Source organism: Diuraphis noxia, unplaced genomic scaffold, assembly GCF_037042655.1.
Source record: "Diuraphis noxia isolate RWA-SAM2 unplaced genomic scaffold, SU_Dnox_SAM2 contig0004, whole genome shotgun sequence".
NCBI classification, from domain to species: domain Eukaryota; kingdom Metazoa; phylum Arthropoda; class Insecta; order Hemiptera; family Aphididae; genus Diuraphis; species Diuraphis noxia.
Window position 1 is genome coordinate 52597797 of NW_028301714.1, and position 24455 is coordinate 52622251.

Sequence of the window (24455 nt, forward strand, 5' to 3'; positions counted from 1 at the left end):
TTTCAACATTATACGTCCACAGTGGTGCCGACTCTACAAGGTGGCAATATTTTTTTTATGGCAATAGGGGAGAGGAGGATACGATATTCAATATTGTTAACGTTCCGCTTAATTTTTATACTTATGATCATATTTTCTCTTACGACGAAATACAAATCATAGTGGACATTCTAGACACTTTATAATGGCATCATATATTGGTTTCATCGTATACCATGATTTGTAGAAAAATGAAAATGTTTTAAGCAATTTACTTTAATTTAAATTCGTCAATATATTTTACAGGTGAGGCATTTGTGGAGCAAAACAAAATATAAGCGGAGCATGGAACTTGATCCACTTGGTGCCAATGCACCACCCCCTTGCCTACAACAAATTGTTATTAAAAGTACGCCTTACTTAATGTGGCTTATAATAATATAATTATAAGTACAGAGTTGCTGTTGCAGCAGCCCGTGTACGCACAACAATCATTGATGTTTTCACTAAAGACAAAATATACCTATATACTTATACCTATTATAAGAGGTAACTTACATAAATGGATGATGAATCATTATTATGTATGACTTCTGTAGCACAGCATCTAGAAAAAATGAGACGTTATAGTCAAAAAAATTGTAATTTGATGCCCCAAGCAAAATAATAATTATTTCGAATAGTGTGTGGCAAAAAAAACCTACGATTAAAACATGGTTTGCAAAACCGTATACAGACCTCATGTGGTAGGTACTCTACCGCAAGCACGTCCTCATGGAGGGGGTGGTAATTGTCTTTTCCCTGACCTTGGAACATTTTTTAAATGTAAAAATGAATACGTTTTGTGTAAATTATTGTTTAAGATTACAATAAATTAAATTTTCTTAGTTAAAATGGGTTCACCCCACTTAGAACATAGTGTAAGGATGTCCTACTTCTATATTATTATATAATATATTGTTATACTTAATATTGGTATACTATAATATGTGTACCTACACTAAAAAATAAGTAATATTTAGTATTTTAAAAGGAAGTAATAGCAGTATATATATAGGGACTGATATAAAGAAATTTGTAAATGGCTAAGCTATAGCTGAATTCAAAAAGCAACATAATGTTTAAACTTATTCCCATCTACTGACTGTATAGGTAATATAGCTTATTTGACTTGCGTTTCGTGGTTTAAATATATCAAAACAATATAACTTTTATAAATGATTTGCTCAAAACTTAAAAAAAAAAAAAACAAGTAACTTCAGAAACTAAGATCCAGCTATATATAGTTATTAGCCTCGTCAGCTGTGATTGCATATCTTGACGCTAGCTACACGAGTAGGTTATTATTATATAATCTATTGGTTTTCTTTTTTATTTGAGTTTTGACATCAACTGTAAAGGTTAGAAATTCGATAGCATTTATATTGTAGAGTGCCTTCACTTTATCAGGATATCGGTACATTTTTTGAAATGAAAACTCGTTAAACTTAAATAATATAAATTAATGAATATTACCATATTTTTAGTTGATTAAATACTTATATTCAGTTATATTTAATTTCATTAAACAAATATAACAACATATTATCAAAAAATCGATTTTCATAAAATCCTACAGGAAACTGTAGAACTCTTATTTAATTGGAAAACTATATAATTGTATGGTGTGTTAATAATAGATTATATTAAATAAAATATATATTATATTTTGCAAAAATAGAACACCCGCAATATATAATTTGAATAGTAACACATTGAAGGTTTTCATTAAAAACTGACGTAGCGTTATTAGAATACATAGAAATATTTCGCTGATTTAGCGACAAAATTAAAATAGGCCTACACACATATAAAGAATAATATGTATATGGTTTGTCCAATAACTAGGTTAGTGTGTCATCGGACAAAAATCTCCGCATCACAATACTCTACAATAAGGCAGCTCTGTTATTGTTGATTATTTTTTTTAGTTGTAAATTTTTTTTTTTTTGTCAGTTTCAAATTAAAGTAATTGTATACATTGTTTTGTAATCAACAATTGGGTCAAATTACTGCAAACTAGGTCAATTATAAAAATATTTGTAATTTACTATTAATAATCTAGACATTAGGACTAGACTTAACATGTAAATGTAAAAATGAACCATTGAAATAAGTTTTAGTCTATCTGAATTATATTATCTTACAAACTGTCACTTGGCGTAAACAATAATAAATAAATGTCTTTCGGACATTTTTTAACATTTGTTATAAGATTATACCTAAAATACTGGTTGATATAATCTTTTCGTTATAAAATATATGCATATGGTATATAAATTCTGTACTTATTTAAATAATAATAAAACACCAAGCGTCTATATTAAAAATATAAGTGAAAAACATTTTTTTTAAATATATATTTTTTGTGATTAAAATAATTTCTAAGAATTCTAAGAATTTAATATTTATTTATATGTTGGCTCTTGGCATACGCAAATAAAAACTCGACCACGATTCAAAAATATGTATCTTAAATTCTTATTGTGTGTTCAAACCAAAAAGATGGACGTTGCTTTAAAACAAGTTTGGAAAAACAAAAATATAGCGAAATATAAATTAGTGAATATGTAATATAGCCATATTATAGATACCGCGGCTTCTTGGTATCTATAATATAAGATAAGTAAAGTAAACATAATAAGGTCTTTATTATTATAGAGCATAGATAGTGGATCGACTATTCTATAGCCCATGCACGACTGATGCATTTATAGTCCTTGAACAGCTTAACCCCTATAAGATCTAATGTTGTGCCTTAAAGGGCAGGTTAGATAAATATATTAAATTTTAAATTTAATGAAATTAAAAAACGAAACATTTTTATAATACGATATATTATTAGTATAGTCAGTATAGTTATTATGTAGCAGTTATAATGAAACTATATTCAACTCCGTTGGTCGTGTTATTTATCCTTTGGAATTTGGATAATGTTTCATTAAAAACAATTTTGACTCAGTTTACATGTACGTATATACAGGTATAAGTAATCTATATACTTAATTTTCAAATTCTTGAGATTGTTTTGTATTTCTTTAGTAGTGTCTGGAGTATTGCGATGCCCAAAATGCTGTTTTTTTTAAAAATGAAAATGCCTTTTTTTAGTGTAAATTATTTAGGGAATAATTTTTTTATACCTAATTCAAAATTTGAATGAGTATATAGTCTCTTATTTAAAGAAATGTATAATTTACTATAAGACAGCGCGGTTCGTAAATTGTGCGCGCGGAGATAGCCTGCGCGCCTGCTGTAAATAATTACAGCAGGGGCGCAACCAACGCTGCCATAGAATGTTATAATCATCCATCATCCCATTAATTTAATATGTACAAATAAATATATACCTACCTAAATTTTAATATAATTTATGTGTTATGACTTATGTATAATTATAATAAAATAAATATTTTTATAATATCTATAACAAATTTTTCTGATTTTATTTTTTTTTTTAGGGGGAGGCACCGTGTAAAATCCTTATTTTAAAAAATTCTGGCGCGAGCCACAAAAGTTTAGGAACCGCTGTACTAAGGTTAATAGTCCTTAATAATTGGTTTTACAAAAATCTTAAAAAATCTAATATTGTAACTATAGACATTATAATATCTAGTATTTATTATAAATCTTCTTGGAGCATTTGAAAAACTAAAAACTACTATCTGCAGTACTCGTTCAAATTTTAATTCTGCTAGTATACGTCAAATTGTCTAGAACAATATTATCCGCTAAATAATTTACAGTATAGAAATATGAGGGTTTTTATTTGAAAAAAAAAACAAACCATTGTATCTCAATAGGACAATATCCTTAGTGGCATAAAAAAATTCTTTAAGTAGACGGTATATTATACATTTAAATATTCCAAAAATCAGTTTTTGAGTAACTATATATGCATTAGCATTATTATTGCTAATTATTGTGGATAAAAGGGATGCTCAATTTAACGAGTGTATATAGGTATATGTACACTGTAAATACCTACACCATTCATATAAATAAATACATTATAATTAATAACTATTTTCTTAGGTAAATTCATTTATATAGGACGTAAGTCTCTGTCTTAATGTCTTATATAATAATGCGTAACATAACAAATTTACGTTCAGCAGGTCGCGTGTACCTTTACTATAGTTTAAAAATTAGAGTGTAAATCTACCTCTTATGAAACTTGATGGCAAGAACATATTATCTGTGTTTGAAATTAAAATTGAAAATTGACTATAAATCTTGGTTTTTTTACAATAGGCTATAGTACAATAAATGTTAAAGCAAGTTTTGCGTTGTATATAAAATAGGATAAATTAGAATGTTCATAAAACCTCAGTTTAAAACTGAACTATCGTAAAAAACCCACATACGAAAACAGATAATATTTAAACCGCATCAAATTTCATAAGCGGTCGTCATTCTAATTTTTTAACTAATCAAGGTCGTACACAATATGATCTACTGAGGATAAATTTGGTATAAAAGAAAAGGATATTATAATTAAATGATAAGAAAATTATAAAAATAAAGATATATATAGTACCATATAGAAATTATGATAAATTAATAAACTATAATATTATTAAAAATAATGTTGATACTAAAAATTGTAAAATTCGTTATCGTTATATAATAAATGTTAATTGAAATCCACATTTTAATTATTATTATTTTGGACATAATAGTTTGTGCCGTGCCCCGTTCCTGTAAAAAAATATAGTTGGGGTACGAAAAAAAATAGTAGGGAAATCTCCGCGCGATTCAAGCACTGTATATCTGGTATATCTATGAATAATGTATATACAATATAAAAAATAATTTTGTATTACACTATAAAGTTTACAGTTTAGCTGTTAAGCGTTATATAATTTTAATAATTTTTAGTTATTGCAAACGTACAATAGATATATATAGGAAACTAATAAACGAGGGAAAAAAATATCAAAAAAAATGTGTGTACGTACGCATATGTGTAGAGTGAGACAGACCGTGTATAGCCTAAATAATTATGCCGACTCAGATGCTCGCTCGCACGCACGCACCACGGTAGGTCGTCGTCTGTGCACGCAGTCGTCCGCCGGGGCGTCGACGCCGCCGCCGCCAATGTCCAGTTTGGTGGGCGGTGACGTCAGCGCGGGGTCTCGCCCAATGAGTGCGTGCGCGGCACCGGCGGTGTGTGTGTAGGCACAGTCGCTCGGCGAGAACTGCACCCGCTCACTCACCCTGGTGAAGTCTTCGCGATAACGTGTCCACCCGCCGAAGTTAATCGCCGCCGCCGTCGTCGTCGTCGTCACCACCACCACCACCACCATATCCACAACAAGCTACGTCCAGTGACGACCTCTCTTCCCCACCACACCTGGCGCCGTTATCGCCGTTTAGGTTTCGGTCAGATATTTCCGTTTCTCGACGAAAGTGCGGCCGCCAGTTATTCTCGTTGCGTATTCGTGCTACATGCTACGTCCGTTTGGTGGCCCGTGGTGTATATTTTAATTTTTACCAACTTTCGAACGCTCCAAATTCGACCCGCCCGTCACGACGAAATGGATCTTCTGGTATTAGCAGATTTAGAATCTGTGCTCACGAACCCTACACGAAGCAAATAATTATAATTACTTATTACCTGTACCGTCAATAGCTGGTATACTCAATTAATACTATAGCTACTTATACATCGTATATACATATATAATATATTACGCCCGAGCCGGAGCGTACTGAACAGTCAGCCAGATTTTGGACGTTTTTTTTTATACTCAATTCCTTTATAAATATTTTTATATCATTAAATAAATATCAGCTTACTTCTACCCCCTGTCCTCCAACCCGAACGGTCGTCGCGCTGCTTTCGGGCTCAATTCGAGAAATCTGGACAGTTTCAGGAGTATTTTATATGAGCTACTTTTCGGGCTCCGGCGATTTGGCCGGTACAACTGCAGAGAACTACAACTTTGACTCGCACTCCAAAGACCGAGTAAGTACCTTTCTTTTTATAGTCAGAACTCTCATAAGTCATAAGATCATATTATTTTACAAACATTTAACATTAGTACCTACGCCACTTAACTAGTTAATTACAAATACTCTATAAGTACAAGTGTGTAACGAAGTGTTATTGGATATTAACTAAAATATTAATTGATGGATACGTCTATATAGTATGTATACCTATGTTTATCACCAAACGGTTGCATTCTAGTAACTTATAATTGTAGATGAGATACGTGTACCTATGTCCAGATATAAGTTTGTATATATTATGTATTATGTATAGTGAATTTATATTACTTTCTATACTGAATGTCATTGTTCAACAGTTTTGCTTTTCTTAGGAAATGCTTGAAATTCTTCTTCAGTTATTAAAGTAAAAAAATTTATCTTGTACCTTTGGAAAAATCATAGTTTTCAAGAAGTAGGTAGGTATGCACTTACTATTTATATTTTTTTGTGTATAGTATAATAAAAACATGTAGTATATTGTATTCCTTGTTTTTATTATAATATTTGATACCTAGGTCCTAGGTATTTTATCTCATGGTTTTCTTTAGTTTTAATTGTTTTTGTTCATTAAATTTGTTGTAGGTATAATAGATAATAGGTAGATACGTTTTTTAGTTAAAAAAGTTCTACACGTGTGACAGTCGTAAATAATTTGAAGTGCAACAATACAATTTGTCATTTGTTGCAACCAAAATAAATATTCACATTGGATCGTAGAAGTAAAAAATGTAAGTTTAATATATTGAATGAAATATCTAATAATAACAAATAAATAGATAATTTTTCTACTGATAGAGTAAAATGTTAATATTATAAATAATGTAACACAACCATTATAATATGTAGGTACCTATCATTAATATTCATTAACTTAAAATAATAATATTGTATTGATTAAATTGTGTATACAACTAGATGGTTATAGTACCCATGTGTATTTATTCTTTTTTTCTATATTTACACGTAATGTAGATATACATGTTATACAATATACATATATATATATATATATATCCCATAACATCATCCAATATATAGTGTGCCTCTAGATTATATATTTCTTGTAAAATTAAAAAAGATTGTTTTAGTGACGTTACTTATAATTTTATTTCATTAGAAATTACTCCAAACTATAATAACTTGATAGTTGATGCGTAATAAGAAAAGGAAAATCAAAATCAATTAACTGCCAGAATATTATCAAAGTTTACATATTTCATATTTTCTTATCGATAATCTAATATTTTTTGCATTCGATATCTTAAAAATAGAGTGAAGAACCGATAACCTAATGTATTTTTGTAACAATTAAATTGATGGGTTGTTATTATAATTTTTCCAAAATAGAACGTATATTTAGTTCAAATGGACCTGATTTTAGAAATGGTTTTCACACTTTTTTCTATGACAAAATTTATCCGCGTACAAGTATGACTTGTTGGAGTGTTAGACACACAATAGTACAATACAAATATACAATTCATATTACAGCAGTGACATCATCACATTGTGTCTATTACGAAACGTCCTATCCAAATATGTTAGCCAGGAGTATACATATTTTTTTCGATTTGCTCAATAGCGTACGGTCGACATTATTTTCTGAAAATTCGTGCTATAGCGCACGTGACATAGATACCATGATATAACATTAAAACCATAATGCATTCATTGTACAAAGTTTTTTCTCAGTTTTTTTTATGATTGATCTATTATTAAACATTATAAACAACGACCTTAAAGATTACCTCATTAAAAATACATCATTTATTATTGGAAATCGTATTTTATTTTGTATATAGATATAATAATAATATATGTTTTAATATTTATGATCACATTTTTAATAGAATTTATTTAACAAAGAATTATATATAGTTATAATTATTAAGACTCAGTGATTCTCAATCTTTTTAGATCCGCTACCACCTACACAGTTTTAAAATGTTCTTGTACCTTTTGAGCTTAAACCGAGGTTTTAACCAAATAACCTATTTTTTTTTTGCTTATCTAAAATGTATTCGTGATTTTACATGTGTAGGATTTTGTTTTAATTAAAACTAAAAAGTTATTACAATATGGACATTTTAATTCACAAAATTAAAACAAAGTGAACAATTATCATTTTTATCATTAATATTTAATAAACCAAATAATATTAGATTTGTCCATTTAATTTTTTTTTTTATATATAAAGGGAGATTTTCTTCACGCACTACATTTGAGGCTTCCGCATGGCGCGTACCACCCGTTGAGAAACGCTGCATAAATTGATATAGCATAACAAATGTATATACATTTATATGTAGGTACGCATTTTTTTTATTACCAACTAAAAGAATTTAAGGAATTAATTCAATATTAATATTTCAATTACAAATGTTGAGTGAAAAATTGTTTATTACCTAGGTACTTCTAAATTATAATAGGTCCCTACTATAGAACTGCGTATGATAGAAATAAGAAGAACGTGTAAAATAAGAAAATAATTAATTTAAAAAATTGAAGTTAAATTAAAAAGTAGTTTTAGTAACATTCTAACTTAAACAGTTTTAAGTAATTCATAATAACTTTGTCATTTAAGAGTTGAATTGAATCTGTAAAATAATCTAATCTAATTTGTTATAAACAATAGATAACTAGTTTTTTGTACTTTTTTTTCATTCTAAAAATCCAAATCTTACATAAAACTGCTGATTGCCGACTATTAGTATCTATAGCTGATCATAATTTATTAATAATGAATATTCAGCATTTTAAATTTAATGATAAACATTTTTCTTGTCATATTATTTCTTATCAATTATTTATATTAGTTATAGTTTTTGCCTTACACGTTATAATTATTGTAATGGTCAATTGATAATAATATACGAATAAAGTATTATATTGTTTATATATTTCTTATTCTGTTACTGTTATATATTCTGTGTTTTAATATTTAATGACTGATCACTGATATCGAATTAGTTTTTAAAACATTAAGAGGACGCCACACCAGCATGACGTGTTGTCTCCGTCTTACAAGTGCGTCACATGGCAAAAACTGTTTCGCGAGGTAAAGAACCAAGAAAGCTACAGTTATAACTAAGAAACGAAATTTTCACTATATAAAAAGAAGAATTTTGTCTGTGCAATATCATTTTCATTTTTTCGATATCACTTATACAAAAATGTTCTAATTGATTAATAACACATTATTTTTGTGTTTTTTAAGCATGAATAACTTTTTTTGTAGTTTTGATATCGAAAAAATGAAAACTATATTGCACAGACAAAATTCTCCTTTTTATATGGGGAAATTTCATTTCTTAGTTATAACTGTAGTTTTCTTGGTTCTTTCCCGTGCGAAACAGTTTTTGCGATGTTACTCACTTGTAAAACGGAGACAACACATGCGCCCTCTTAAGATTATTACCTAGTTTATTAATTATTAGTTATTACTTAAAATATTTGATCAAATTATCAGTTATTCAATATAATTTTAAAATTTTCACCAATTATATAAGTTAGATACCTTCCAAGTAATTAATTTATGTAATACTTTGCATATTTTTATCAAACTAGTTTTAAATTTATATTTTAAACTATAAATAAAACTAACCTCTAACTTCTACTTAAAGTTAGTCACTATTTCACCAAATTTACTTTTAAGTTAGAAATTCGGAAAATGTCAGAAACTAACTTACATTCTAAATTTGCTAGTTTTGTATCAAAGTAAACTCTAACTAGTTGAAAAAATTACTTATGATCCCCAGACAATACAGCGGTGGCGCTGTATGAGTCTGCACACAATAATTATCGCCACCGCAGCGGCACCGCCAAGAGTGAAGATAAAAGAATTATATCGCCACCGCTACAGGGGATCCTTACTTGACCTGCTTTGTTTATGAATTATAGCTAGTACGTCTAATAACTCAACAAATTTGAAATGTTACGGGTCTTTTTAATATTTTTAATATAATATTATAATTTGCTCTAATTATGTAATTACTATTTGGGCTTCATAAGACTTTTCAGAGTTGATTATCATTTTAAATTTGAAAAAAATTATAATCAACTATTATTTATGTTTTATGAAACCCAAATAATATTTAAATAATTAGAGTACATTAAATTTTTTAAAAAAATATGTAAGGTTTAAAGTTTGTTGAGCTTTATATTAAATATAAAATTCATAACCAAAGCGTCCAAAGCTGGACAATTAGTCATTATGTTTAACTTGTTAAAGTTAAGTTACTTTAATATTATTGTATATATTATAGTATGACAGTGTATAAAATAAAATTGTAATATGTTTACATTTACCTATGTATTATATTATGTTTTTATTTACATCCCAAACCAATTTCATGTGTATAATGGATGATATTATGTTTATTAATACATCAAAAAATCACACAGTAGTACCTACATACACAGTAACCGGATCTAAAAAAAATGATAATATTGGAGCTAAGGTTTTGTCGTGTTGTTTATAAAACATATTATACAAATATTATTACTAACTGCAAATCGCAAACACTTATTGCACCTATTGTGTAACATAGTGAGAACAACCTTCACTAATTCTGTCCATCTATTTATCTATTTAAGTAGCTACTACATTTTTGAAATTATTTTCTTATAATAGGTAGATTAAATTAATGTATTCTGAAGTAAAAATATTCGTCTATTAAAGCATTTTAATAAGCTATACAATAGTATTATAGCTACATATACTACATAAAATAACACAAAAATCTTAACGAAAAGTTTAGCTATTAATATACCCACAATTTTATAATGTGATTTCAAAATATTAAACATCTATTCTATGTAAGTTTTTTAGCAGTGAGTGGAACGATGAATATATTGATATTACGGTGTCTTTTTCGTGTCTGATGACTAATAAGTTTTTGGAATAGAAAAAAAATATTGATTGGGGTTCCTGAAAATATTTTGAACTAGGTATTTGATACATACTTTGTTGTTCAAAAGCAAAAAAAAATTTAGAGTTTATTTCCTTGTAATTAGGACAAACTAAAAAAAAAAACATTTTAAGTATCAGTTTCGAAAAAAACTAATTTTTTTGGTAATTTAAAAAGTAATAAACCCTAAAATAGTCTAACTTAATATTTTATATTATTATTTTCTATTTAAGAAATAATTTTCAAACATTATAAACCTTATTTTCGATTTTTGTTTAAAACATTTTAGTTTCTGTAAAATATTTAGTCACAGTTATTTATTAAAAGCAACTATTTTTAATTTAATGATTTTATTTATTTTATTGTCACTATTGTTCTTCATTTAATAAATATTAACTTAAGTCAAGTGACTTAAATTTTTTAATTATTTCGTAAATTATTATTTTATATGAATAATAAAATTTTCAAAATATTTAGACTAATTTATTAAGCTATTCATAGATTTTTTTATACAAACCTTTTTACATCATTGTTCATATGGTAGGTAGATAAATCGAATATATTATTGACTTATTAGTAAAGATATTATGTTTTAATAGAAATTGTATTATTTTAATCAAAAAATCTCAATAATTATTGATTTTGTAGTACTTTTTAATAAACAAATTAATTACTTATAAAATATGCTTAAATAAATTGCTGATGTTGATAAACCCGTCTACTTTTGCTCATATATGTTTTATTAGTATGTAGGTACCTACTGTTCACTGTTTATAATTTAACACATCCACATCCACTACAGTTACTCAATGATGATATAAACAAGAACAAATGATACGAGTATAACAGATCGTCTTGATGCTGTTTCTCGTTTACTCTTCACGAATTTACAAATATTTAACACTTATTATAAACTTCTCAAGTATATTCAGTGACACAGTGTACTACAGTAGTATAAGTACCTTACTACCTATGTTAAATATGAGCAATAATACCTAAACATTTTCTAACCCTATCTTTAGTACATCCATTATATATAAGGAGTTTAATTATAAATAACTCTTCGAAATATTTTGAAGTACTTATTGTTTTACATGTAGAAATTTAAATTAATATTTTATATACTATATAAAGTACCTAATGAACAATTATCAAAATCAAATAATTGTATTATACCTTTATATAATATGATATCATGGCTAAATTTATTATACGAAATATTTCTTAACCAAAGATTAAATTACAAAAACAAATTCATCATTTTATTAATAAACAAATTGGTACACAAATTCCTAAGTTACAAAAATAAAATAGTCAACTTATACCTAAAAATACTTATATATTAACCAAATTGGTCCATTTAACACTTCACTTTTTATTTAAATAGCTGCATTTGACTTAAATTCTATTATTTATTTCAAAGAAATATGATGCTTGTACAGTTATAATGCAGTGAGCACCGAGCTGTTCAACCAGGAAGTTATGAGTTTATTATTCTCTTACGTAGTTGTAAAAACAATTTTTCCTGGCATGTGCAAATTAAAAAAAAAAAGTAAACAATTGTTTGCTTAATCAAACCTCTACCCATTATAAAGTAATATTGTTTTGATTATGATTATATTATATTTATCACCTAACCCTTTAATAACACCATGTGGACTACGTGAGTCAGTAAATAAATACTTAGTAATATAACAAGTAATCCGTAATTCAGTTTTTATTTGGTATCTTTCTTCTTAAATAACTATATACAGCCGTAAAGTTATTCTCGAATTTTAAGGGGGATAAAAATAAATTTAACTTCAATACTTTTCGAGTTGTATGTTCTCCAAACACAACTTAAGAACACTTTAAGGGCTGAGAAAAAAATCTGAGTTATCTCTAGTAAATTAAATTAAAATATTTGTCAAATTTTACTAAAAATTTGCATGACTAATTTTCTGTAGGTATGCATATTTCTATTTACATGTGATTTACAACAGTTACAATAATTTTAGACAAATTTACAATCATTAAACATAATATTTAGCAAAAATAATAAATTTGTACTTAAATTTATCGAATTTATTAAGTTTTTAATTAAAATGAAGAATTATGTAGTTGATATTTCAAATACCCACATTTAAAGTAATGTACCTTATTGACGCTCTTTCAACTGACAATGTTTATATTATAATCAAACATACGCTAAATTTTATTCTGCAATCAGGCATCCGAATTTAAGAGAGTGAGCTTTACCAATTTATATTTATTTCAGTTTCATGTACATAATTGTCAAGATATTATAATTTAATGTTAAAATCTCATTAATAAAAAAAAAAAAAGGATCTATATATTATTAAGTCATATTTTTAAATTGTTGTATAATTAAAAATCTTATTTCAGAGTAATATTAAAAACGAAACGACCTATCTTCAAGATGTTCAAGAGGATTGTTTTTACACCGAACAAAATACTTCGATGCGAGGTAAGATGCATAAAAATATGAATTTATAATTCTTATTTAGTTAATTCTTACTATTGGAGTCCCTAATAATAATTATTGCAACTTAAGCCTTCGGTAATTGGTAAAGATTAAATTTTTAAATTTTAAAGTATAAATTATTTAATGTATAATAAGTGTTTTTGGTTAAATTAAAGTCAAATTTACAGTCTTTACTTGTATATTTAGCATAAGTAAAAATCATAAAATATAGTTTCTAATCGGAATCCTAAAATTTAGGTCAGTTTAAATCAGCTGTTAGGAGTTTGGATATTTCTTATAAATTTACTTATGCGTGTTATGTTTATGTATACTAGTTATACTACATACTTTTCTATACTAAACTGTATAATATATAGATTACAATGTACATTTATATTACAAAATAGTTTAATATAACATTGTGTTGAAGCGTTACTTTAGGTACCTACACATTAACTGGTAAATATGTAAATACTAAATTTAACTACATACCTGGTGGTTGGTATCTATATAATCTATAAAATATATTATTATTAGGTAAGTTTTAACAGACAACTTGAAATAATTCTATATGCCACTGCTACTGGAATATTAATATAGGTATCAATATATTTAACTTACCTATATTCAACTATATTTAAGTACTCTAAAGTATGAATCCTAATGTAATTAAATATATTTAAAATTTTAAGTTGATACATAATACATTTATAAAGCAAATCAAACATTTAAATATCCATCTATTAATAATTTTTCAAAAATAAGTGATATAAATAGTCATGTGTGTAAATAATTTTGCCTGACTAGGTTTCTTTTCTAGTTTTATTGTTAGCTTGAGTGACCCGTGCGAGTAGGTGTGGTTTTTTATGCATTTTTATTTTTTATATATAGTGTTTTGAAATAATGGGTCACAGACTTATCGAAGAGAGGTGGCCCAGAAAAGGTAGTTTCGTCACGTTTCAATCATAACTCGGAAAGGGTGGAGGTATTGGCAGTTGGATTAAGAGGTGTTGGGAGAGGGGCGTACTTAACGAGGACCATTTTAATGATCTGTTAAACGCCACGGCTAGTTTCTCGAATTGAGTAGCACGTCGCCAACCAACAGACATGGGATTTACACTTTATATTTTAAATTCCTATAAGCTATAATATGTATTACAGATGTTTGTAATAAACGAATTAAATTTAAAAAATACATGGTCAAAATTTGGTTACATAATTGTATTATTTGATTATTTTTTATAAATTTACTTCAATATTATTTGTTGAAATCCTTATTATTTATGTAATGATAATTTGTCAAAAGTAATGTTTATATAGTTTGATCAATATAAATTATAAATAATTCAGAACTAATTTATTATTTTATCACTCATTTAGGTATGTGGTTTTTATTTCATGAAATTTAACTCTGTTCTTGATTTAATCAAAATGTATTCTATTAAGTAGGTATAATAATTATTTAGCTAATGAAATAAACAATAACTGAAAAAGTTATGTAATTAAACAGCTTACCTAATTATTAATATTTATTATTTCATCATTTAAAAAAAAAAAAAAATATTGAACCTATTTATGTGTATTGTGTATGTCCCTATGGTATATTTTATTGTAATTTATAATATAACATTTGTTTAAAAACGTATCGGCTACATGAAGTTTTTACGACATAAAAATCGAAAAAATCCCTTTTAAAACCTGTTGCGTTTAATGTTAATTTTAGCGTACGTATGCTACAGCTTGTTGTCTTGAGATTCTAAGTTATAATATATATGTATATAAGTAAATAATTTAGCCATTTTGTAATAAATAATATTTAACAGGATCTAAAATCGTTTTTAAACACGTTTTTATGAGAACCTTTTTTTGTTATATGTATATATATATATGCTTATTATATATATATATGAATATATGCGTTTATAAATTATAATGCATAACTTTATATAGGTATAAATATGTATACTTAAGTAAATCGTTGTTAACGGACATACACAATAATCTAGGTAGGTAGTTACTTGAAATAACAATTGGTATTTTGACCTAAACACCACGTGATATAACTGTGAATATGTGTTAAACACATATTCACAGTTGATAATTATTATTATTTTTTGAATCTTCATGTATATTTAAGAAATATATACACGTCTTAATGTGTATAATCTATACTGTAGGTCCAATTAATTTAATTTAAGAACTGGTATATCGTATTATTTAAAATTAATATTTATTTTAAGAATTTTTACATTATTAGTAACTATTAGTAGTTTGAATTTGCTATATCAGTACATTTATATAACTTAATAAACATTTGTAGCTGATAAATAACACATTTTTATCATGGTTCATTTTGGCATAAAAATTAAATTTGATTTGATTTGTGTTTACTCAGGAGATGATACAGATATAAACGCTAACAACACTAGTGAAGATAAACGACCCAACTATTTTCAAGAATCTCATCATATTTCTATGCATGAACCATCTACCACAGAGCTTTTGCCGTTGATCATTTATCCTACGGAAACAGATTTACAGTATATACAATTAACTATCATATTCTTAAAATTATTAATAAATTACAAATAATGTGTGGTTTAATAAACATACATATTTAGAAATAATGGTATTGCACATACGGGAGACGTTAGTAGTAATACTGTTACATCATTGGGGTCTCCTGAGGAACGATCTCCAGCGTCTACTGACCAACAGCAGCCACAACAACCGACTGCTACAACTTTGCCCTCAAAACCTCCGTATTCGTACGTAGCTCTAATCTCGATGGCTATTGAACATTCGCCGTATAAACGAGTTACGTTATCTGAAATTTATAAGTACATCACGGCTAAGTTTCCATACTTCGAGAAGAACAAAAAAGGTTGGCAAAATTCGATAAGACACAATTTGTCGTTAAACGAGTGTTTTGTCAAAATACCTAGGGATGGCGGCGGTGATAGAAAAGGCAACTACTGGACTTTAGGTACGAAGCAATATTATATCAATAATTTAATCAATGCATGAATTACAAAGTAAACATAGGTATAACATACAGATGATTTTTTTTTTATGATATCATTCAACGAAAAAATCTTAAAATATTTTAATTGTGTATCAGTGGCGCCGAAGTGTTTAAAATACAGAGTGTAATAGAAAGACATGACCCAAACAAAAAAAAAAAAAATTATGACAATCATCGTATAACAAAAATTTTCAATATTATATATGATGAATAAATATACACATGTCAGTAAATTCTCAAAAATCATAGTTTTGAAAAAGTTATTGCGTTCCAAATTAATTTAACCAAAAAAATATTGAATTTAAAACAAAATTCTAAAAAATAAACTACTTGACTTAGATAAATCTTTTTACCAAAATTTTTTTTTATAATCAGATTCACAAATAAGCTATTTTGAATTTATCCAACATTTTTTAAATTAAATTAATTTTTTTTCAGTACTAAAAAATAAAACATAAAAAAATGTATTATACAAGTGCTAGGTTCACTTAATGAACAAAAAATAAAAATAAAAAATATTAATGTGAAAAAAAGTTAGTCCAAAAGTCAGTTCTATTTGTTACACCTTGTATACTATGACATCGTATATCAAGGGGCCCCCATCATCATCCCCCCTTTTTTTCATAATTTAACCATCCAAGGTAAATCAAAGCGTCTACAAAAAAGTAATGTAACGTTTGACCGTATATTTTTATGTTTAAACGTATATTCTGTATACAGTACACGGCAGTATCTTATGGTGCCCCCCCCCCATCTGAAAAATCTACCATGACATATGTCATATATAAATTGCGCGATCGGCGCTACTGTTGTGTAACAAGTACTTTGGATTTTAGTGATACAAAACAATTAAATAGAATCACTAAATTTTTAGGTCTTGTGCATAATATTTTTCTTAACGTTTTTTTTGTTTAATTTATTATAAAATATAAAACTAAAATATAGTTCATTCCCGCTAGACAATGATAAATAAATTATTCTACAGATTAATATAACAACTGACAAGTTGAATGATTTTGACACAAAAAATAATTTGAATGCATGAATATTTTTAGTACCTATTTAGGTGATAAATCTACCTAATCATTAATTATATATAAGTAGAGTAAAACCTTCTTAAACGGAATCGCAATATATGATTGCAGTGGATATAATATTGCCAGTAACCGGTTAAAACTATAACTATTCATGCCTGTTGCAGGCTAATTCAGCTATTATTCAGCAAAATAATTATTATACAAATAATAATAAATGTATAAGTCATTGAAAATTATATTTATATTTGCTACTCGTATACTTAACATGCTCAGAATACTGAATAACATATATGTTTTGAAATACATTTCACATTTCCAATTAAAAGAATTAAAATCGTTATTAAGCCTATCACAAAAACTTATTATTATTACTTATTATTCTAAGTAGATGAAAATGTTTTCTAAACGAAATTAAAAAATACAAGCGTTACCTACTGAAAAATTAAGTGTCCCTTTGAATTATTCATACCGAATTTGGCTATTTATACATTTTAAACTGTACAAAGGTAAGAGGTTGTGTTTATTAAAATATAATTGTGTATAATTGTTATATATTAATATATTTTTAGTTATTAGGTACTTAATAAATTAAATTAAATAAAACAGAGTACCTTTCTATACTGATAATAACTACCCGTAGTCAAGTTGTATTCTAATATAAATTAGGCGTCTAGACTCTAGGGTGTCACTGTAAAGGATAAATTGTTAAATTTCAATTCAAATAATCATTGTACATGAAAAAAGATTCTGATTTCTGAGCAAAGACGTCTTTGCTGCTTATAATATAAAATAATGTATAAAATAAAAAAATTTAATAAGTAAATTTTATGATATTATTGTGATTCAAGTAATTTATTTTACTATTGGGCATTAGTACAACAGAAGGTTGAATTAAATATTTTTGTTACAAAATTAAACTTGAAAATCAATGTTATTGTATATTTTTATACAATATAACAATGTATCCGCAAATAATATTTTAAAGTTACAAAAAACGTAATTCTTGGTTTTAATGTGTAATTTTGTTTAAATTTGAACTTAAAATTCTGTGAAAAATAACTGTGCTTAAGCCTTAAATCTTTTTTTAGATTTTTTTGATTACTATATGAAATATTTATGAAGATCTTTGCTTTAAATTTTCAATTCTTAGCTATACAAATTGAAAATTTAACAATTATTAAACTAAAAAATATTTCGAGATAGAGGTTTTGATAATTGTTGTCAAAATTTTAACTTTAAATACTATAAGTAAAATCGTTGTATGATAATTTGTTAATATAAGGGTGAATATCCAATGTCTATCTACTGAAAATGTTCGTGAAAAAATTATTTGACTTTCTGATTAACTTTTTTTGTTGTTAAACATATGAAAAATTAAGGGTGTATATTAACGTATACAAATTTTTAATTTTTAATATACTTAGAACATTTTTTATGAATTTTTAACTCAAAATAATTTCCCAAATTTTTTCATGATTTTTATAAATTTTAACTTCAGACTCCCATAAAAATAATTTTGTCAATTTTGTGAAAATCCCATTACACAAAAAAATTACAATAGATACATACAATTTTCACTAAATGTTTGAATACTAACAATAACATTTTTATGCTTCCATACAATTTTCCAAACACAGCGATTATTTTTTTATCCATTTATAGACATAAGAACTTTATAAGTTTCATTCGTTTTTTTAATTACTGTTGATAAAAAAATTTGCACTCAGCCAAAAAACTTTGAAATGTAGTACAACGTTCTTTAAGTTACTTTTATTAGAAATGAATGGGAGTTTCACATTAATTATCATTAAAAAAATATACACATTTTTCCAAAAAATGGTTTTGCCTAAAAATCTCAGTTCTTCCATAATTTTTTGTTTGTTTTTTTTACATTTTTGAAAACTGTTGGGGATTTTTACTTTTTACTCCCCCCCCCCCCCCAAATATCATCTAGATTATAGATTTACTTTCCTACAAGCAAATATTCTGTTGAAGTAAATAATCAAAGAATTTTTACTCCTCCTAAAGGTGATGACAAATACACAAAACACACACGCACACACATATCTATACACACATATCATTGTAAAATTAATACATCCATCGCTTTGCTCAGAATATAAAAAGTTGTAAATATATTTTGATATTTGGTGCTTATTAAGTGCTATATTATATTTATAAAAGTTGATTAATAATTAGACATGCAAATATGTATCTATGCAATTATTATTTGGTTATTTCTCATCTAAATATGTATAATATTATAATTATATACCTATACCGGCTATACCTCCCCTACCTATATGTTATTCATCTGAACTAAAGTTTTTTTAGAATACTTATATTGTACAATAACATATGTATAAATAGTAAATTCTTACTTGTACATTATTTTTTTTTTTAACTTAATTCATTATATATACTACATAGTATATAATATTATAAAAATATAATATTTATTTTATTTTACAACTTTAATTTTAAATTTATTATTATTTATGAGTGCCTTTTGATGTACGGAAACACTCCATCAAAGGAGTTAAAATAAACCAATATACAAATAGTTCTACAGCTAATAATTATAGATATACATTATACCTAATATTAATATACAAATATTATAAAATATTTAGCGTTTATAATTTTGACCAAACTAATTTTGATCAAGAGCGATAAAGATTATAAAATTGCATGATTTTGTTTTGTTTGTTATTACATTGAAACGACAGCTGATGGTCGTAACACTCGTAACAATGTGTAAAAACTGCTGTTAAAGCAATATTGAACATATGATAAAGATTTGCACGCGTGCGTTGTGCTTAGCTCACCAAAACATGAAATTCATTACGTTTCAAAAACATCATTATGTTTTATTTATTATTAGGCCTAATATTAAAATCCAAGAAAAAATTTGAATTGCCCGCTTCATAAGCACTTTTTATTATAATGTATGCTATATAGTTGGATTATTAATTAATTATTATTAAAGAAATATATTACTATTAATATTTAATTAGTTATATAATATGATTTATATATAGTATTCAAATTTTACTATTCATTAGAAATTTGAATACCGGCTATTGATGACACCTTAAAATGTAATTACCTATTCAAATAATATGAAGAGAATTGTAGTTCATTGAACGTTGGATAATAAAATCACAGTCGTTTCTATAAAAATAATAGATAAACTGATAGGTATTTAAGACGTTTGTGACGTTTTGATTAATGTTTTAAAAGGCTTTATCTGGAGTGCCGTACATGGACCAAAGTTTTGATAAGATAATATAAAACCATTTACATTTTTGCCATATAAAAGAATGGTATTTCTATTATTTCAGGCTTATATTTTCAATTTACAAACTTTTTTTTTATTATTTAAAGAGTTTAATAATAATATAAAACTTTATTATTACATTTATACTTGTTAGAATGTGTTTGTTCAGATATAGGTATAAATATCGAATATATTCTTAGAAATTAAATCAAATTATTTTTTAAATATTATTAAACAAAATATATTAGGTATGCTAAATTTAGTTTCAATTGTTGGATCATATTACATTTTATTAGATACATAGAGTGCATATTATACTATTTAAAGAATGTGTAATAATGATGAAAATGTATAATTATTTTTTACTTTGAAAACTAATTGATGTGCTCTATTAATAATAAATATAAACCGTTATGTTTATACATATTTTTCTTAAAAATCCAAAACCTATATTCGTATAGTTCCGCATCTTATGAATGTAGGAGTGCGTAGTATCACTATATAATAGTTTAAACCCACGTCTTAGGTGCTGAAGGGCTATTGATATGTTTCAAAATGTGTTGTTGGTGGAACCGTGGACAATAAATTAAGGAATCTTCTCTAACATTTGTTAACAACAGTTATTGGAAATGTATAATTCTACCAATGTACCCCTAATTAGATATGTGAGTGCTGTAAATTTACCAGGTTAATTTTTACCGGCAAAAAGATTTACCGTAAATTTTACCCATTTTTTTTACCGGTAAATTATTTTTACCAAAAAAATGTTGTATGGGCCCTCTAATCAAATGAAATTAAAAACGCCTAGTCTGAATTGTAGAGAGATATCTTTGTTATCAACTGATAATAATACAATAATTATTGTACTCATCATATTTTCTATTTTTTCTCGACACTGTATACGGTCGAACGTCAATCGTAAATTTAAATTATTCATTAATTGTAATATGAATAATTAAATATTCATATTTCAAAAAATGTACTAATTACTAATGTCTAATACAAAACAATAGATATTTTAGATACATTTTTCAAATTTTTTGTTAATTATTATTGTTAATATTTGAAAGAACTAGATATAACAAGTAGATATACAACATTAGTACCTAATACAAATCGTATTTACTTATGTTTAATAGTAAAAAATAACAATGGCTTTAAGATTTAGCTATTTTACCGTTTTTACCACATTATTGGTAAATTTACCAATATTTTTTTTACGTAAATTCTCCATCTCTACCCCTAATAGACCATTTTAGTATAATTTATTTACTATATTATTTAATATTTATTATAGCCTATAGGTACTTGTTTTGGCTAGTTAAAAAAAAAAAAATTAATCATCAGACGAGATAAACATTAATATGATGGTTTTGCGGCTGCGGGGTTACTACAAATCACCTAGTGTCAACTATATAGGTAGGTACCTCTAATAGTAAACCTAACATTGTGATCAACACCTTAATCAACAAGCCTAATATTGTGGATATATTCAAGAATCAGTGTATTAGATGAGACGATTACATATAGAAAGTAGAGAACCAAACCATACGAATTGTCATGATGTGGAAAACGGATAAAATACGACTAAAATGAGACGGCGTAGAAAACAGGGGGAGGATCGCGTTAAATCTTCTTAAAATATGGTACTAAAAATTGCAGAAACTGTGGAAAATTTATATTGTAAAATAAATGGACTGTGAGCTTAATTGGTCTTGAATAAGGGTCTGCCACCCACATGTGGTCTTCAATATAATTTTATGTTACCCGCGAGTAAAATTTATAACTTGTATAAAAATCATGTACTGGAAACTGCAGATTAAAATGTTGTTTGTTTATACTTCGTAGATACCTTGTTAAATTAATTTAGTTTTACAGTTATGAACTTATATAGACTCAATTTGTCACAAGTTTAATTTAATCATACAATTTCACTTAAAATAAAATGAGGTATGTTTAAATTAAAGCCTGTGAAAAATGTTATATATATTTTTTAGCCCTTGGAATCAAAAACGGTGCCGTCTCCTGGTTTAAAATGATCCAAAAAATATATATAATATTAATTATATTAGCATAATTTAACATAACATAATTTATTTAGCATAATTATTATTTAACTTATTTCTGCTGACTGCTATGTACCTCAAATTAAATTTCCAATCCACACCTATGATTCTTATTCAATTCGTTGTCATTTTCCAATCACTAAAATAATAAAACTAATATTCCGTGAAAATTGTCTCAACATTTTTGACTGTTTACATTTTCATACGCGAAAATGAACTATTTTTTCTTAGCTTTTTTTCGGGAATTCTTTATTGAATGTATAAATATTTCATGTAATTATGCAATGATTACATGTGTTTGTGTAATGTCTCTTACTAAAAATTCGGACTCAAACATTTATGAAAAAATCATTTTTAAATGTTAATCTAAATTTTTATCAGGCAATTTTTTTATACATAACATTTTTAATAATCTAGAATCATCTGGTCTTGGTGGCAAAGGCACTAAAATCTATTGATTGTTATTTAATCTTTATACATTCCAAAAGCGGTTGTTATAATTGGTTTATGGTTATAGTAAATAGGTATGTAAACGTTAATGGAATTATGGAAATGAATATTGGTTATAAATTAGATACACTACTATACACTATAACAGAGTGTCTAGAAACGAATCAAATATAAATAATATCTATGTTAAGATTTGTATTTCTATTCTAAAACTAAACAAAATACCTAATATAAATAATTATCTCGACAATTTTCCCCTTCAGAATGCTAAAATTAGTTTCAACCTTTTCTTATTTTGTATAAATGTTTAGTCAAATGCGTTATTAATGTATTATTTCTTAATGTAGGTATACGATACCAGTATACTACAGGATGATTCTTTTAAGTGGGTACACTATTTATCTCGAAAAGTATTTAATTTTTGCAAAATATTGCTTACATGGTTTCAAGTTGTTAAAAAACCAACGTTTTTATTAAAAAATTATATTTTTAAATATTTTTTATCCTTATCATTTTTTAAGTTTTTTACTTTTTTGAATGACAACATAGAGTTTTAATTTCATATTCCAAAGCAGAATATTTTTCTAAGTATTTTGATACATAGAAATCGAATTTGGGGCTAGTAGTTTATGAGTTATAACTGTTATAAGTATTTAAAGTTAAGACAAGCGGAGTCGTGGACAAATATTTTGCGGGGTAACCCCGTACCACTCCACTCTGCCAATCTAAACTTTAAATACCTATAACTCATAAACTACTAGCCCCAAATTCGATTTTTATATATCAAAATACTTAGAAAAATATTCTGCTTTGGAATATGAAATTAAAACTCTATGTTGTCATTCAAAAAAGTAAAAAACTTAAAAAATGATAAGGATAAAAAATATTTAAAAATATAATTTTTTAATAAAAACGTTGGGTTTTTAAGAACTTGAAACCATGTAAAAAAATATTTTGAAAAAAGTCAATACTTTTCGAGATAATTAGTGTACCCACTTAAAAGAATCACTCTGTATATAGTATCCGTGATGTAGAGTGTATTCCGTATTGGTAGTAGATAACATATTTTAATCTATTACTATAAAAATAGTTATAAGTACCTAGGTACTACTGTGGAAATAAAATGTTAAATACAATTACAATAATATAGTACCGTTTAGTTTATCAGGGTACCTTAGTTGCGTACCGTTAAAAAGGTATACCTACATGCG

At 26.3% G+C, this 24455-nt stretch overlaps 2 protein-coding genes across 2 annotated transcripts in view; one reads left to right on the plus strand and one right to left on the minus strand.

The window, feature by feature from the left end:
- Positions 1 to 5324, minus strand: part of LOC149056185 (uncharacterized) — a 20294-nt gene extending 14970 nt beyond the window's left edge. The window contains exons 1-2 of the mRNA XM_089225653.1: positions 4977 to 5324; positions 538 to 586 (exon numbers count right to left, since the gene is read on the minus strand). Of these exons, the coding sequence (XP_089081779.1) occupies positions 5019 to 5324 (306 nt within the window). The 3' untranslated portion in view covers positions 538 to 586; positions 4977 to 5018. The remainder of the gene's footprint in view (positions 1 to 537; positions 587 to 4976) is intronic.
- LOC107163323 (uncharacterized) overlaps positions 5251 to 24455 on the plus strand; it is a 23137-nt gene continuing 3932 nt past the window's right edge. The window contains exons 1-4 of the mRNA XM_015510691.2: positions 5251 to 5986; positions 13308 to 13389; positions 15782 to 15926; positions 16008 to 16372. Coding sequence (XP_015366177.1) covers positions 5906 to 5986; positions 13308 to 13389; positions 15782 to 15926; positions 16008 to 16372 — 673 coding nt within the window. The 5' untranslated portion in view covers positions 5251 to 5905. The remainder of the gene's footprint in view (positions 5987 to 13307; positions 13390 to 15781; positions 15927 to 16007; positions 16373 to 24455) is intronic.